Source organism: Mus pahari, chromosome 12 (assembly GCF_900095145.1).
Source record: "Mus pahari chromosome 12, PAHARI_EIJ_v1.1, whole genome shotgun sequence".
In the NCBI taxonomy this organism is placed as follows: domain Eukaryota; kingdom Metazoa; phylum Chordata; class Mammalia; order Rodentia; family Muridae; genus Mus; species Mus pahari.
In genome coordinates, this window is record NC_034601.1 from 38,941,681 (window position 1) to 38,959,054 (window position 17,374).

Here is a 17,374-nt window from a genome sequence, read left to right on the forward strand (position 1 = left end):
CCAGAGCTACACAGAGAAACCCTGTCTCAAAAAAACAAAAACAAAACAAACAAAAAAAAAACTGGATGGTTCAGCTTTGCTCCCCTTCCCAGTCCTGTTAGTACTAGAATTCCAGTTAACATTCTAACCCACTTAAAGCAAGTGGTTTGGATATTTTGTTGTAGGAAAAAAAAAAACCTAAATCAGATTGCTTCTGTGTGTACACAGCGTTGGGAGGCTGAGGCAGGAGTATCAGATCAAGAGCAGACTGCGCTGTATAATAAATGCTAGTTTGTGCTAGGTGAGACTGTCAGGAAAAGAAAAAGAGAGAGAGAAAAGAAAGAAAAAGATGAAGAGGGTGCATTTGTGCACCGTGTTCAGTCTCAGTGTGAAGGGGGTGGGTGCATTGTGCACCGTGTTCAGTCCTAGTGACCACTCCCGTGGTTTTAGCATTTGGTGGTATAATCATCATCACAGTCAACCTTATCGCATTTTATCACCCAGAAAAGAAACTCCAACCATTACCTGTTTCGGGGAACCTGATGTCTGAGAACTGGCCACCAAAGGCAGCAAGTGCTGAGGCTGACAGACCAAATACCACGAACAGATCCAGGATTTCACGAAGTGCACTTGTTTTAGTGATGTAGAGAGAGGAACCTGCCTTGGGCAGCAAGACAGGAAGAGCCCAGTACTGGTCAGGCAGGGGGAATGGGTCTGAACGCTGAGCTACATACACTACGCTGTACAAAGGTCTACCTACCAGAGTGTACCTGTGCCTTCTTTTAGGAAAAAATCCACCATGCCATTTGCTATTTAGGAAACTGTCCAGATACCAGTGACGAGCACAAAATGTTCAGCTGTCTAGTGACTGTCCTGTGGTGTCTGTAATTTGTGCCAGTAGCACTTAGTGAACAAAATGGCAAGCCATCAATAGAAAAAGAGATAAACAGCGAGTGTTGAAGATTCATACACCTATGTTCATAGAAAGGAGCTGACTCCTGAAGAAAAGTATACATTTATATTAAACTGAGTGTAAGCTTGTCACAAGAGAATTCAGCTACTACATCTATATAAAGTCCAGTGGGGGAAACAGGAAAGTAATTACCTCAGAAACCAGAAAAGGATTGACTAGGGAAGGCCAAGAAAGAATTAATTGGTGGTAATATCATAGTTTGATGAGGTTTGAATCCTAGAAATGTGTGCATTTGTCAAAGCTCACTGGTGTACTTAAGATATCTGCAATTTGTGTGTGTTTTACCTCAAGGCGGAAAAAGTGATAGAAACTGTGATGTGATGTAGGAGACCTGAGGACCATGTCAGAGGCAAGCCTGGCCTGAGCTTGATTCCCAGTGGGTTTCTTCCCGTGCAGATAGAATGCTCATAGATTATTAATATAATACTCTAGCATCTGTCTTTAAAAATTCATGGCACTTTAACTATTTTAAGAAGTATGTTTATTTAGTCATGTAAATATTGTATTTAAAATGCATGTGAGCTGGATGTGTGACTCAGGGGTCCAAGGCCCTGCGTTATTTAACCCCAATGCCAAGAGTAGAAAAGCCAAGTCTTCATTTGTAGATTAATCCGTAAGTAGCCAAAGATTTATGATAATGTAGTCCTTTATTCTGATTATTTTTTTAACATAAGGAATGTTGTTGTTGGTTTTCAAGACAGGGTTTCTCTGTATAGCCCTGGCTGACCTGGAACTCACTCTGTAGACCAGGCTGGCCTCGAACTCAGAAATCCGCCTGCCTCTGCCTCCCGAGTGCTGGGATTAAAGGCATGCGCCACCACGCCCGGCCCCAAGCCCTAGTTTTAAGGTTTTTTTTGAGAAGCCTCCATATTAATTTCCATAGTAGCTACAATAGTTTACACTCCCTTGAATAGCATTTTTATTATAATAAGGAACAGCAAAAGGATGTCTACTTTCTTCACTTTTACTTAATATAGTCTTAGCTAGACCAAGATAACAAGATAGGAAGCGGGCAATAAAATGGAGAGCAATAGGGAAAAAGCTCTGTGGCCTCCACAGTGGCTGCACTACAGTACACTCACGTGTATACACCACACATACACATAAACTGCACACATAGGAGTGCATGCATGTGCACACACAGAAACACACAAGAAAAACATCTAACTAAAAAAAGAATTTCCACTCATTCTTGGGAATATACCCAAAGGATTGTATCCGCTGTTACAGAGACACTCGCCCATCCATGTTTGTTGTTGCTCTCTTCAAAATAGCAAGGATATAAAGCTAACCTGGAAGTCCATCAACAGATGAGTGAATATGTATACACACACACAACATAGAATTTTATTCAGTTGTAAAGAAAAATTAAGTTAGGAAATGTGCAGGAAGTGAATGGAACTAAAAAACATTATTTTAAGTAAGGTAACCTAGACTCAGAAACATAAATCCCACATGTTCTCTCTCACCTGTGACCCACAGACATGAAGCCCACAGACAGAAAGCACAGTGAGGTAATTCTTATTATCTATGCTTGGGAAACATCCTAAAGTAGAGCTAAGGTTCTCAGATGTTCTGAGCAGAAAGAGAAGGAGGGAGAAAGGGATGTCTCCCAGGAAGACTTAGAATTCTAGACCCCCTGCTTCTTCCTCACTTGTAGGTATGGCACAGAGCTGTGAAGTGTGTCTTTTGTCCCCTCCTCTGTTCACAGGTCTTTAGCTTACCTTCCTAGTGCTGAGCAAGTCACTCCTAAGGGAGCAAGAGGACCAGAGTCAGAATCCCCAAAACTCACACATACCAGATGGGCATGGTGGCCCGGACTGTGGAGACAGGGTGCCTAGAACAGGCTGGCTGTGGAGACTAGCCATATTGACAGGAAACTCTGAGTCTCATTGTGAGTCATTGCCACTAAAAGAATAAAGCAGAGGGCATCACCCTCGGATCCCCTCATGTGTGCACATTCATATACTCACATGTGCCTACACACTTGTAACCACGCACCACACAATGTATATACACATGTGAAGAAGAAACAAAATTTAAGGGAAATGGGAAATGGAAAGAAAGATAATTTTAGAATTGAAGGGGGTCTTAATATTAGACATAACATGGAGGTCTTTGGAGATCCATGGGTAGTGTGGACCCAAGGGACCATGAGCATACAGAATTAAAAGAATGTGTGTACATGCCGTCCCTTGACTGTAGGAACCCCCCCCCCCTTTATGATTTACCCATTGGAGAAGAGTGTTTTGAGAGTAACTGCATTCATTTGCTCTCCAGTGGCGGGGAATGGTCAGGGTTGTCCTTCTTGCCACTAAAACTTGCCTGCATGCTATCAGTTGCCAGCTTCATCACATGGATACTTGGTGGCTATAAACACTCATTGGTTTTTCTTTTTTATAGTAAGAAGAAAACATAACCTATAGAGACCATCTTCTGGCAGAAGATGATAGATTTGAATCAGAAAGAGGAGGTGTTGGAAGCCAGGAATCTAAAGTGAAGAAACTCTGCAAGCCCCTGGGTGAGAAGGGAGATGGGTTGTTTGTGTGCCTGCTTGCTGGCTTGTCCCCACGTGACGGTTCCATGCTTATCCTCTGCAGGGCATCTCTAGGCTTTAGGCAGCTTCAGCTAGAAGGGGAGGTGGAACAGGAACAGGCTGCAGAAGTGAGTTGTTTTTGAAAAACATTGTAAGACTTTTTTGTGTGTGTGGTGTGCACACCCCATGGCATCTGTGGAGGTCAGAAACAACTCGCCGGAGTCAGTTCCTCTTTTTGTGTGCGTCTCAGCATGGAACTCGGATTGTCAGGCTTGGTAGCAGACACTTTCACCTGCTAAGCCATCTTGCTAGGCCTGGAAATGAGTTGTGACTCCATGTTCTCCGAGGCCGTATCAGTCAGTGTCTCCTGTCAGCTTCTTGTCTGCCTTCCCTCCTTCTGCCCTCCTCCTTTCTAGGGCTGGGGCTTATTGTGAAATAGAGCATTTCCTGGGCCCTTCTTGCTTCCAGACACCGCTTGCCTGCGTGCGTGCGTGCGTGCGTGCGTGCGATGTCATGCCTTCCTGGCATTCTTTTGCTCCCTTCTCAAAGCAGCCCAGTTATGTAGAATTAAAGTTCCCAGAGTCTGCCCACAACCGAACAGCTAGGAAGGGTTAAACCCATGCTTTCTGAGTTTACTTTTATACTTATTACTTCTCTTCCCTTCCCAGAAGAGGGGTCATTGTTGCATTTCTATCTTTTCCCTTGTAGCCCAACAGGTACCCTACCTTGGTGGCCTCTTTTGGAAGGTTCAGTGTATCCCGAGAACATTTTCCCTTTCAAACTCTGGGAAGTCAGAGAGGAGAAGGGACTCCCCAGTAGAACTGCTGACCTTGTACAGCTGCACTCTTGTGTTAATGTGTCTGCCTCCAGGCTTTTCCCATTTACGGGTAGATTGCCCTATAGGATGTCAGTTTCTAGGTAGTGGTGTATGCCATAATTCCAACATTCAGGAAGCTGAAGCAGAGGGATTACAAGTTTGAGGCCATCCTGGATTATATAATGAAACTTTCTCAAAAGAGAGAGGACCAAGAGGAAAAAGAAGGAAGGAAGAAAGAAGAAAATACATGGTCTTCATATATTTTTCACACTCACCTTTTGGTGAGTCTGCATGGATAACTGAGACCTGTGGCACTTGGAAGCTGAAGGAAGCCTAACTGTGGTTTGCATCTGCTACTTAGACTAGTGTTTGGCCTTTGCTGTTTCTGGAGAGGATCGAACAGTGTGTTCTCTTTGTTCGTGCTGGCCAAGTGCTTTACCAGTGGCATCCTACTCTGAAGTTCAAGCTAGTTTGGCACCTACCAGGCCTCCCAGGCTGGCCCTACCTCATGATCCACCTATTGCTGGGATTTCCAGCTTACATTCTATTTCCTTAGACCTCTTTTCATCTATAACATCCAGTAAAGTATGTTTCTGTGGGTTTTTTGTTTGTTTTGTTTTGGGTATTGAAATAGAATTGCCATTTGATTTCTCTAAACTCTAGAACAGCTAAACATCTTGGAGTTTATCTGTCTTTTTATTCCTTTGTAGAGTCCTATCACTCTCATCATGCCAGAAATGACAGAGCATGAGACGCCTACAAAAAAGCAGCACAGGTGTGTATCCACAACCCCAAATAATATTACGTAGGCAGGTAAGAAGCAGAATTAGTTCCCAGTATGTGTGGATGGATAGAAATAGATTTACTGAAAGATTCACATAGCTAGAATTTACCTGGCTTTATTCTCTCTGAAGCCTGAAAAATAAGAGTGATCATTAATAGTTAAAATAATTGTATCAAATCTATGTCACATGTTTGCTTTCTAAGGACATTTTCACTGGCATACTGTATTCCTTTGGTAGCTCCTGGAACATTTAGAATGTATTTAATTTGTAACATTATAATCCATTAATGAAAATATACATAGCATCACTTTCATTTTCTTATAGGCACTCTTTTGAGCTTCCAGCATTTAGGCAATATCTGCCTAGAATTGTGTGGCCACTGCTTGTTTTGTTTTGTTTTGTTTTTGTTGTTGGGTTTTTTTGGTTTTTTGGTGTTTGTTTTTTGTTTTTGTTTTTGTTTTTTTTTCTTTTTTCAGAGACAGGGTTTCTCTGTATAGCCATGGCTGTCCTGGAACTCACTTTGTAGACCAGGCTGGCCTTGAACTCAGAAATCCGCCTGCCTCTGCCTCCCAAGTGCTGGGATTTTTTTTTTTTAATTAAGATTTGTCTATTTCATGTATGTGAGTACACTGTCGCTGTTCTTAAACACACAAGAAGAGGGCATTGGGTCACCATTACAGATGGCTGTGAGCCACCATGTGGTTTCAGGGAATTGAACTCAGGACCTCTGGAAGAAAAGGCAGTGCCCCCAACCGCTGAGTGGTCTCTCCAGTCCAAGACACTGCTTTTAGTAAGGTTAAAAGTACTATATTCTCTTCCCTTACCAAATAGCTATTAGTGAAAACTAATGCGTTGGATAATTATGCAAAAAGGGAAAGTCAATGTCCTTAGATGTTAAGTAAATGTAAGCATTAGAACCTGAGTCCACAGGTGGGAAGATGGCTCGGATGCAGTCTGCACCCTGCCTGCTCTTCCCATGGCATCTGCCTTGGCAGGAATGGGGAATCCTGGAGCTATACCGCACCACTGCTCCCCTCCATGCATTCTGCCACAACTCCCCCCAGCAGTGTGCAATGAAATTGCATGTTCGGATTGATTCTATTCTAAGTTTATGATTTCTGAGTATCAGTAGAGAATTGTTCTTACTTTTCAAAATTATATCTATTAAATATATTCGAAAGTAGCTGCATTCATGCCATAATACCCACTAAGTAGTTCCTTATCCATGTATCAAATATAGTTTTATAACATTTGTTTTTATGGCTATGAAAACTGAAAAATGCTTTTCAGTTCTCTTCCTATTACCTGTCTTTGTACTTTCTGTTTCAGGAAGAAGAACAGAGAGACACACAATGCAGGTATGTGCAGTGACTTGATCTCTGCTGCAATCAGTTATATCATGGTTGGTTACAAGTTTTATGTGGTAAACATGGATTTGTTACATTTTAGAAAGGGCAACCTTATTGTTTTCATTGACAAAATATTCCCAGAGCCTCATGGAGCTGGCTGCATAACATCTGATTCATAGCCTATTTTGGATTTGTTATGAAATTAGAATATTTTGGGGCTAGTGTTGGAAGGGGTTTCCCCCCAGGACACTGGGAGAGTGAAGGTTATGTCTGCACATATTCCAGAGGGGCAGCTCCCTGAGGAGGTGGACATGAGCAATGGGCTGCTTTCAAGTGGCAATCTTTCTTCTGACAAAGTCTGTGTGGCCCTGACTGGCCTGAAACTCACAGAGGTCCACCTACCACTGCCTCCTGAGTGCTGGCGTTACAGGCTTGTGCTGCGTGTCTAGTGCGTGTGGACAACGTTAAGTTCTGTAGACTCCTGTCATAGAAACAAATGTATAAAGTAAAGATGATCTTATCGCTAATGTTAGATTACAGGCCACTGCCAGCCAAGTGTACAGTGTTAATTACACATTATCCATTTTCACTTTGGCATATTACATATTACAGACATGATTTTCCATAAAAAAATTAAAGTTAGTTTCTTTTTTAAAAAAGATTTATTTATTTATTTTATGTGTATAAGTACATGGTAGCTGTCTTCACACATACCAGAAGAGGGCATCAGATCCCATTACAGATGGTTGTGAGTCACCATGTGGTTGCTGGGATTTGAACTCAGGACCTCTGGAAGAGCAGTCAGTGCTCTTAACCGCTGAGCCATCTCTACAGCCCAGTGTGCTAACCACTTAATTTCTCCAGACCGGTGTATTAAATTTTTTTTAAAGATTTATTTGTTTATTTTATGCATGTAAGTACACCATTGCTATCTTCAGACACACCAGAAAAGGGCATCAGATCCCATTACAGATGGTTGTGAGCCACCATGTGGTTGCTGGGAATCGAACTCAGGACCTCTAGATGAGCAGTCAGTGCTCTTAACCACTGAGCCATCTCTCCAGCCCTTAAATTTTTATTATTTTTAATTATGGGTGTTTGTTGGTATATGCAGGTGCCCATGGAGATTTAGATCCCCTAGGAGCTGGAGTTACAGTTGGTTGTAAGCCACCTAATGTGTGTGCTAGGAACTGAATCAGGTTCTCTAGGAGAGAGAGCAAAACATCCTACCAACCGTGAAGCCATCTCTCCAGCCCAAGAGGCATGTTTTTACTTTCATCATCTTATAGAAATTATTTAAGTGAATTCCCTTGTATTCTTACTTGTTTTAGAGTTTTAGCATGTCAGTCTAGAACATTCTGGCAGTTAATTAACAAGTTGTCAGTTGCCCGGTACTCTAAATTTCATTTCTGTTGCCATGATAAAATATCCTGACCAAAAGCAGCCTAGGGGAGGAACAGATTTATTTGACTTACAATTCCAACTTGTTGTTCATCACTGAAGGAAGCTTAAGGCAGGGGTTCAAGCAGCTTGCCGCATCATATCCCTAGTCATAAACACATTCTTGCTTGTTTTCAGCTACCTTTCTCTATTCTTATACCATTCAGGACCTCTACCTAGGGAATGGAGTTGCCCACAATGGACTAGGTCTTACTACATCAATTTGCAATTAAGACAGTTCCCCACAGATATGACCACAGGACAATCTAGATAATTCCTCATTAAAATTCTCTCTTCCTAGGTGATCTTATGTAGTGACAATTTTGGAATTTTGGTTTCTTTAAAAATACAGAAATATTATAAGAATGTACTTTCAATTTAATCCAGGTGTAGGGATGCAGGGCTGCTTGGAGCTGTCCACAGCAGCTGGCCATGATGTGCCTGTGTTCTAGCAGAAGCATGGTTTTGCCAGCTGGAGATAGTTTCTGCAGTTGTGTAACATTTGGAAGTATGAGAACTTTTCAGAGTGTCTATAAATGCTAAAGCCCCAAAGGCAGTGGTGGTTGGTGGTCATTTAGGGGGGTTGGTTGCAGTTTGTTAGTAGTCATGATCAAAGAAGAGACAAAAGAAAGAAATTAGATTCAGGGATCATCCTAATTCCTCTCTCCTCTCTATCCTTGTTTCTCTCATGTATAGTGTTAGGGGATGAAACTGAGAGCAGGGGGAACATAAAGGGGGATAAAAGAAGAACCTACAAAATAGTAAAGACCAGCTACAGTCACAGGCTGTGTTAAGTTGACTGTTAAAGCTAGCTGGTACCCCCTGTGTCTTAGATAGAAAAGATGGTCAGAGCAGATATCCCAGAAATGAAGCAAACCAAGTCAATGCTTGCTTTCTTTCTTTCTTTCTTTCTTTCTTTCTTTCTTTCTTTCTTTCTTTCTTTTTTTTTTTTTAAGATTTATTTATTTATTATATGTAAGTACACTGTAGCTGTCTTCAGACACTCCAGAAGAGGGAGTCAGATCTTGTTAAGGATGGTTGTGAGCCACCATGTGGTTGCTGGGATTTGAACTCCGGACCTTCGGAAGAGCAGTCCGGTGCTCTTGCCCACTGAGCCATCTCTCCAGCCCCCTCAATGCATTTTCTTATCTAAGACATAACCAACAGCTGCTTCTATTCCATCAAGGCCTAGTCATCATACAGTAGGCATTTTAAGGTTCTTAAAATTTAAAGAAAGGTCACATTTGCTAAAACAGAGGCAGCTTTTTGATAACTTATTAGTGGTTTCTTTAAATTTCGTTGTTGGGCTGTTGTGATGGCTCAGCAGGTAAAGTGGTTTGCTACTACACAGGGCAACCTGAGTTTGATAACTGGAGCAGACATGCTGGAAAGAAAGAACTGATTTTAGCAAGTTATCATCTGACCTCCATTTGTGTGCTGTACACACACACACACACACACACACACACACACACACATAAATAAATAAATGTAAACAATGAATTTAAAAAATAAATTTGTTTATCAATAAATCTTTACTACTTGTTTGAATTATAATAGAAAAGTCACCTAATAATTCACTGTTAACAGTTCCTTCTTATCAGTTTTCAATGTGTACTCTGTGTGCTGAGTGCCCTTATTGGATAGAAGAGGTTGTTGACTCCCCTTGGACTGAAGTGACAGATGGTTGTGAGCTGCCATTTGGGTGCTGGGAAGCAAACCCTGCTCCTATGGAAGAGCAGCCAATGTTCTAAGCCACTAAGCTATCTTTCCAGTCTCCCTGTTTTATCATTTTAGTGTGGTTATTGTTTATGATTTTCTTTACAATGCTTATAAAAGTAATACATACATTTATTTTCATAACATTTTACTTAAAATACTGCATTTTAAAAACCTTATGTACAACCTTAGGTACAATCATTGGTAAATAGTGATTATTTGCCTAGGATTCAATTTCTTTTCCCATGTCCATACTAGGCAGGTGCTCTGCCACTGAGCTATAGACCCCCCAGCCCTTCCACATGTGATTCCTTTACTGATAATTCCTTTGCCCAGGTAAATTGAACAGTTTGGACAAGTAGTGTAAGGGTTGATAATGTGATTTTTTTTTTTTCTCTTTCTAGTGGAGAGGCACAGAAAAAAGAAAATCAATGCTGGGATAAACAGAATAGGAGAACTGATCCCATGCTCCCCTGCTCTGAAACAGGTAAGTGCTCCCCCCTCCCCCCTGCTTTGAAACGTCCAGTGTTCTGTGTTCACCCTACCCTCACCCCTGAAACACATAGGCGTCCACTATATTTCCTTTTGCTGCTTGTTAACAAGCAGTACTCTCAATTATTCAATTATATTTGATTTTTAGGATGACTATTTTTATTTTCTGCCATTTATAGGGGGTGAGGGGGTGTTGAAGTTAATAGCCTCATTTTTCATTTGTTTCATTTTCTATATTCTTTAATTTTTCTCATATTTCTACTAATCTCCTAGTACAGTTTTCTACATGACAAATGTACCATGTGGTTGCCAGACTGCCGTACCTTTCTAAAGAGTTGCTAAGGTAGACCCATGGTTAGATTGATAGGAGCTACTGCATTTACTACCTTGCTTTCCAATCATTAATGTTCTTTATGCTTTTAAAATTCCTACCTAAACCGGGCAGGGATGGAGCATGCCTTTAATCCCAGCACTTGGGAGGCAGAGGCAGGAGGATTTCTGAGTTTGAGGCCAGCCTTGTCTACAGAGTGAGTTCCAGGACAGCCAGGGCTACACAGAGAAACCCTGTCTCAAAAAACAAACAAAAAAATCTTATCTAGCGTCTTCTAGGACTTTTGACTTGTTCCTCATGCTCTCTACACATGCTTCATCTTCATTATTCTCCTACCTCAGCATCCTCTCTGTTGGAATTACAAGTGAGTGTCACTACATCTGGCCTCTCCATTACCTGTCAACTCCAGTTAGTACTTATAAATCTTAGCTTAATGCATGATACTTTTCCCTAATGAAGGTAATCTTGGATTTAAAAAAAAAAAAAAAAGCAAGGATAAAACAGGATCATTGAGCACAAAACAAATAATTCAAAAGTTATATGGAATCATGAAAAACTAGAAGAAAATTGATATCCCACTTTCAGGTTAAGACCACTAATAAAGTATTACACACGTATGCAGACACGGCCTTACCAGGAAGTGTCAGCCCCGGTTTGGAAACCGACTTCCTCCAGTGTCCTCACTCTCACTGGTTGCACATACTGACCGCTTGGCTCAGATCAGGGCTCACGAGATCTCCTCTCTTTAGTAGCTGTGTAGGATTCCTTGACAACGGCATATAAGAACATGTAGTAACTTTTAAACTAATTTTAATTAAATCACATATAAAATAAATATGTGTACATAGTAAATAATACCAAAACAGTAAGCATTAACGTTCCTCCTGTTTTCTAGCCTTAATACAGCTTTCATAGACAACCATTCTCAACTGTTTTCTTTTGATACTTAGTCTTTCATTTCTTAGTTTTTTGTATCCTTTTTAAACTTATAAAATTGTGTGTGTGTGTGTGTGTGTGTGTGTGTGTGTGTGTGTGTGACCTACACTGATGTGAAGGCCAGAGGAGGACGTGGGATGTCTTCCTTTACCACTCTCCATATTTTAAAAATATAGTACCTTTATTAATTCTTTGAGAATTTCATTCAGTACACAGTATTTTGATCATATTCACCCTGACTCCTTCCCAGCCCCTCCCCGTCCCACTCCCTCCCCAACATCATGACCTCTTTGTTTTTTCTAATAACACTTTGGGTCCAGTTCGTGCTGCCCCTGCATTCATGTGTTCGGGATTCCCCCATTGGTCAGCTCACTCCCCACACCCCTTAATCACGTTCCAAAGGACCACCCAGCTCCCTGATATGCCTGTTCCCATTCCACAACACTGGGGCTATCTGCAGGGGTAACCTTGCCTGGCTTCTTATGTGGGTTATGAGGTAAAAACTCAGTCCTTTGTTTTTAGTCTTAATCAGTCAGTCTCTTCTTTTTATAGTTTTTCTTATCCTCCACCTAATGGCATATGCTTATTTTATGGGTTCTTACCCCTAACTGTTGTATGGGCTTTCCTCGGAAATTTCCTTCAGTTTTTCTGGGGACCCTGCCCCCATTCACTCTTTCCCCTTTCATTTAGGTATTTTGTCTAAATGATAATGTGGAGGCTTTGTATTTAACTGCTTAGTGACATAGGAGATTTTGTTTGTTTGCCGCTTGCTTCATACTTGAGAATGAGGCACCCAGAAGCCAGTCCAAGTTTCCCTGCCTTTTTAACTGGATTGCTGAAAAACTCTATGGTAGTGTGTTTCAGTGCAACCGCCCCTCCCCCAGCCCAGGAAATCACTGACCCTGGTGGCTGCCACCAGGACTGAAGCTCTATTTCCTGTCCTCAGTTCACATGCTTCCCCTGGGGTCACCTTGCAAAAAATGACCAGAGAGATTTGTAGGCCAGGTATGAGCATTGTGGGGAATGCGGGTATGTGTGGAGGTGTCTTAAAGATGTCACTGGACTGCTTCCCCTGGGGAGTGGCAAAGGACCCTCCATCTGTGTCTTGAGGATACTCAAGTCAGACCAGGGTTCCTGCTACCTGTTGGGTACAGGGCCAGAACTCACTTGTTGATGCTGTTCTCCCAATTTCCCAAGCCTCCGTTTCCTACTTTGCCAAGTGGAAACAAATATGCATCATCCTCTGGCTCTTGGAGCTGGGTCTGAGCATGTGCACCGACTGTACTTAGTGCCTTGGGCAACCTCATCTTCTGCCTGGGATGTACTGCCTCACTTCCCACCCCTTCTTGCCCTAAGAGGTGCTCTGAGCCTGGCCCTGGTGCTCGCCCTGTCTTGAGGCAGAGCTGCAGGGGAAAAGTTTACTCTTATGGATGAGACAAGTGGACAGGGCTATTTAGGTGGGATGCTGATCCAGTGACCAGCGCCCAAGCCTGGGCCTGCTCATAATGCTTTCCTTACGGAGCTCGTTTGGCTTTCCAGATAGAACCCTGAACCACTCCTCAAATCACATGGGTGGGGAGGGGGCAGGGAGGGAGTGGGGAGGGCGTGGGGAGGGGGCGGGGAGGTGGTGATGATTCACCTCCAGGTGCTGCGTCCAGCCTTCAAAGATGCTTCCTTGGTGTCTGGTTGTCCTGTCCCTGGCTCAAGCATAGAAAAGGAGCCTCAAGCCGGGCCACACAAAGCAGTTACACCAAGGGCGTCTCTTCCTACCCTCTAGTCCTAGAGGCTTGTCTGACCGGAAGGACAGACAGACACAACACCAGGTCTCACCCACTCAAATGGACTAAAATTCAACCAGCCTGGGTTCAGCCCGGGCGTATTAGAGACCTGTTCTTAACTTTGAGACTGGCTTTCTGAAGGAACTGGCTTTAAGATGTCTGCATAGGGGCTGATGAGATGGCTCAGTGGGTAAAAGCATTGACTGCTCTTTCAGAGGTCCTGAGTTCAAGTCCCAGGGACCACATACATGGTGGCTTACAACACCCATAATGAGATCCGATGCCCTCTTCTGGTGTACCTGAAGACAGCTACAGTGTACTTATTTATAATAATAAATAAATCTTATTTTAAAAAAAAAAGATGTCTGCATAGCCCTAACCATATACTCCTCCAGAAGAGGGGTCGAGATACTTATTTTAGGGAGAAAGGTTAAAAGAAAAGAGAATTTACTAATAAAAAAATTAACAGCTTTTTCCCCCTCCCCCAGACAGGGTTTCTCTGTGTAATCCTGGCTGTCCTGGAACTCACTCTGTAGACCAGGCTGGCCTTGAACTCAGAAATCCGCCTGCCTCTGCCTCTGCCTCCCAAATGCTGGGATTCAAGGCGTGTGCCACCACTGCCTGGCAAATTAACAGTTTTTTACAAAACCGATCAAATATGCTTGAGTTTGGCCCTAACTGTTTGTTTGGTTTTCCCCAGGAAAGCCTCTGTCAGTCTCTTCCATAGGAGGAGAAATGGTAAAGGAGACTGAGCTTGCTTACTGGAGTTCTGGCTGCTTCAGGGACAGGGCCAGAGATCCTGGAACTGTAGCATACAGCGTTTGCTTTGCCTTGCTAGACTCAGGAGCCTCCTCTTGACTAGTTGGAACAATTGTCCCCAAGGTTGAAATTTTCTAGTTCAAATGTCAGAGAAAATAAACTTGCTTTGTGTGGTTAGAGCCCGAAAGAAGTTATCCCATTGGTTGAGGATATGGGGATGGGAGGGGCCTGGTATCACAGTTCCTAAAGACTTCTCATCCAGCCCCTCATTGGCACCCTCCTCCAGTAGGACCATAGTGGGTGCTTCTCCATGTTGAAACTTGTGGGATGCCAAGGCGGGATCAGCTTGCTCTTCCGCATTTCCTTCCTTGACACTTCAATCTCTTTTCATCCCTACCGAGTGGATTAAATTTCTATAAATGTGTAAGATTTTTTTGTTTGCGTGAGTTTTTGTTTTGTTTCATGTTTTTAAAGGTAGACTGCCCCTGCTTTCAGGAGCCTGGGTCAGGAGCTGCAAGGGCGTAGCCACTCGGTACATGTTGGAAGCTGCCTAGTAAAATCTTACCGTCTACCTACTCCTGGCTTTCATTCCTGGTTCCTGTAAGTTCTTGAAGAAAGGAAATAATAGCCATTTCACTTTTTAGCATCTAGTTGGTGCAGAGGAAGACAGTATTTGGTCCCCAGAGCAGAGCAGCTAGCAGGTTGTGTTCCCTGCCTGCTGAGGAGGGGGCAGGTGGCCGAGCATTATCAGGTCCTACTGTTATTCTGATTCTTGTTTTAAGGAAGGACAGTATTAGTTTTCTTGTTCTGATTTTACAGTACCGGGATTTGAAACTAGGGCTATACATACTACATGGGCACTCTACCACTGAGCTACGCCTGCAGCCCCTGGTTTTCTTAAGTAAAAGAAACCTTTTCTGGTTTCCTAGGTATGCATATTGGGTCTCTGTAGTGACTCAGTGGAAGGAACCCAGAACTGAAGCTTGTAAACTCAAACCACTAAGTCACAGCAGTGGATACATGAGAGCAATAAAGGCCTGGTGACATTGATACTGTGTACTTTGGAGTGGACGTTAGTCATTTACAACCACATGCTTAGTAGTCAAAAGAAAGGAAATTGAGGTGACCAGTGGGTAGCTAAAGTGCTTCTCAGTAATAAACTGGCAAGTAAAAGAAATAGTCATTAGAAAGTCAAGGCCAGATGAGGTCCTTGAGTGTCCTCTGTTGTGCCCACCGTATTCCTTTGAGAAAGATCTCTCGATGAGCCTGGAGCTCACAGGTTTTTCATTTTGTTTGATGGGTTTTGGTTTTGGTTTTGGCTAGGCTGGCAAGCAGCAAGCCCCAGCAATCCTGTCCTCTTTGCTCTTCACCCTCAGCGCAGGGGTTGCAGGGTCACACATGCAGATTCTAGAGATCCAAGGTCAGGGCTGCATGCTTGTCAGAAAGCACTCTTACCCACCGAGCCGGCTCCCCCCCCCCCCGCAGCTCTGCCTGGGAATATATTGGCATAGATTATTTCTGCAAGGATATGCTTGCAACTTCACAGTGATTGTCCTAGGGCAAGGTCTGGAGAGCAGAGTGTAGAGAAATGTTACTTTTCAGTGTTTATCCCTTCATATTAATTACATGTTGCCACATACACATAATGTTTTTATTCTCTGTGTGTGGATGTTTATGTGCTGTGTTCATGTGTACACACATGTGAAGACAGGACTCAATGTTAACTGTCTTCCTTGGTTGCATTCCATCCTATTTTTCTGAGACTTGCTCTTACACTGAACCTGGAATTCAGTGATTCAGCTAAACTGTCTGTCTGGTGAGCTCCAGAGATCTGCCTATCTCGGTCTCCCAAGGGTAAAATTATAGACATGTTCTGCCATGCCCCATGCTGGTGGTCTGAACTCAGGTTCACACTTGCATGCATCTACCAGTCCCCACATTGTGTTTTCAGTCTTAAAGTTTATTCCAACCATGGCACTCAAGAGATGGCCTGCCGCTCTTGGAGAGCACCCAGGTTCTGTTCCCAGCACCCAGGCCAGTGGCTACAGCCACCTGTGACTCCAGCTTCTAGGGACCCAGTATCCTCTTCTGAACTCTGTGGGCACCTGCACGTGGTACTGTCTCCCACACAAAAGCACTCATCTACACACAGTTAGAAATATAAAATAGGCCTTCAAGAGTGTTAAGAATAAAGAAGTGCTCTGATATAAAATGTAACCTTTAAAAAGAGTTTAGAAATGGGACCTAGTGAGAGCATGGCCCCAAAACTCGGTCAAGTGATAGTCCTTTCTCAGCCCAGTGTCTAAGGTACTCTGTGGTTGTGGTTATCAGTGCAGTAATCCTGAGAAGGCCCTCCCTCTGTGGCCTCGTTTCCAGTCAGTCTTTTCAGTATGCCTCATCCTTCAGCCCTGTCTTCACACACCCCAGGGTCATCCCTGCCTGGGCGCCTTTGCTTTCTGAGCCTGGGATCTGCATCTCTTCCTCCAGATAGCCTCAGGGGATGCTTCGCCCTCTTCAGGTTTTACTTGGGCATCACTTTACTAAGAGCTCCCAAAGTCCCCTCTTCAAAAGCAGTAAGAGTGTCTCAGGACAGGCTCCAGTAAGAAAGTGCCATAGATCCAGTGACTTAACAAAAACAAAAACTTAACCTGACAGTTGTGGAGGCTGAGAAGTCCAAAACAAAGATTCCAGCCCGTGGGCCGTACAGATGACTCCACAGTTTAAGTAAGAGCTCTTCTTGCAGAGGTCCTGAGCTTGGTTCCCAGTGCCTCTGTGAGGCATCTCTCAACTTCCTGTGACTCCAGACCACTGGGATCCAACACCTCCAGCCTCCTTGGGCACTCATGTGCTTAAACCCACACAAAAACACAAAGATCATTAAAAATAATAAAAATAAAATCTTAAGAAAATACAAATAAAAATTTTCTAGTCCTAATTATGTACAGAGAGAAAGATCACCATACTTCTCTTTTTAAAAATAATAAATTATTGTTTATGTGTACGTGTGAGTTTGTGTACACTGGGTAAGTGGAGGACATTGGAGAGCCCAGAAAGGTTGTTGGAGCCAATGGAACTGGAGCTCCATGTGAGCTCCATGTGAGCTCCATGTGGGTATTAGGAGCCAAACCTGGGTCCTCTGCAAAAGTAAGTGACCTTAACTGCTAAGCCACCTTTCCAGCCCGTCTCTTCCTATAAGGGCGCTAATCTGCAAGAGCAGGGTTAGCTGCTGAACCATCTCTCCATCTCTCTCTCTCTTCTTGTGAGGGTGCTTGATCCCACTCAGGAGGGTAGAGCTCTCTTAGACTTCAGCTCCAAATGGCAGCACATTACAGATCAGAAGTTGTACGTGTAAATTTGTTTTTTTTGTTTTTTGTTTTTTTGTTTTTTTGTTTTTTTGTTTTTTGAGACAGGGTTTCTCTATATAACCCTGGCTGTCCTGGAACTCACTTTGTAGACCAGGCTGGCCTCGAACTCAGAAAT

At 43.1% G+C, this 17,374-nt stretch overlaps 1 protein-coding gene across 2 annotated transcripts in view; it reads left to right on the top strand.

Annotated features, from left to right (window-relative positions):
• Usf3 (upstream transcription factor family member 3) overlaps positions 1 to 17,374 on the top strand; it is a 53,046-nt gene that overhangs the window by 19,875 nt on the left and 15,797 nt on the right. The window contains exons 2-5 of one of the 2 annotated variants that reach the window (XM_029544396.1): positions 3,356 to 3,473; positions 5,016 to 5,080; positions 6,420 to 6,448; positions 10,003 to 10,085. In XM_029544396.1, the coding sequence (XP_029400256.1) occupies positions 5,034 to 5,080; positions 6,420 to 6,448; positions 10,003 to 10,085 (159 nt within the window). In that variant the 5' untranslated portion in view covers positions 3,356 to 3,473; positions 5,016 to 5,033. The remainder of the gene's footprint in view (positions 1 to 3,355; positions 3,474 to 5,015; positions 5,081 to 6,419; positions 6,449 to 10,002; positions 10,086 to 17,374) is intronic. The other variant, XM_021209710.2, reaches the window with a different exon arrangement.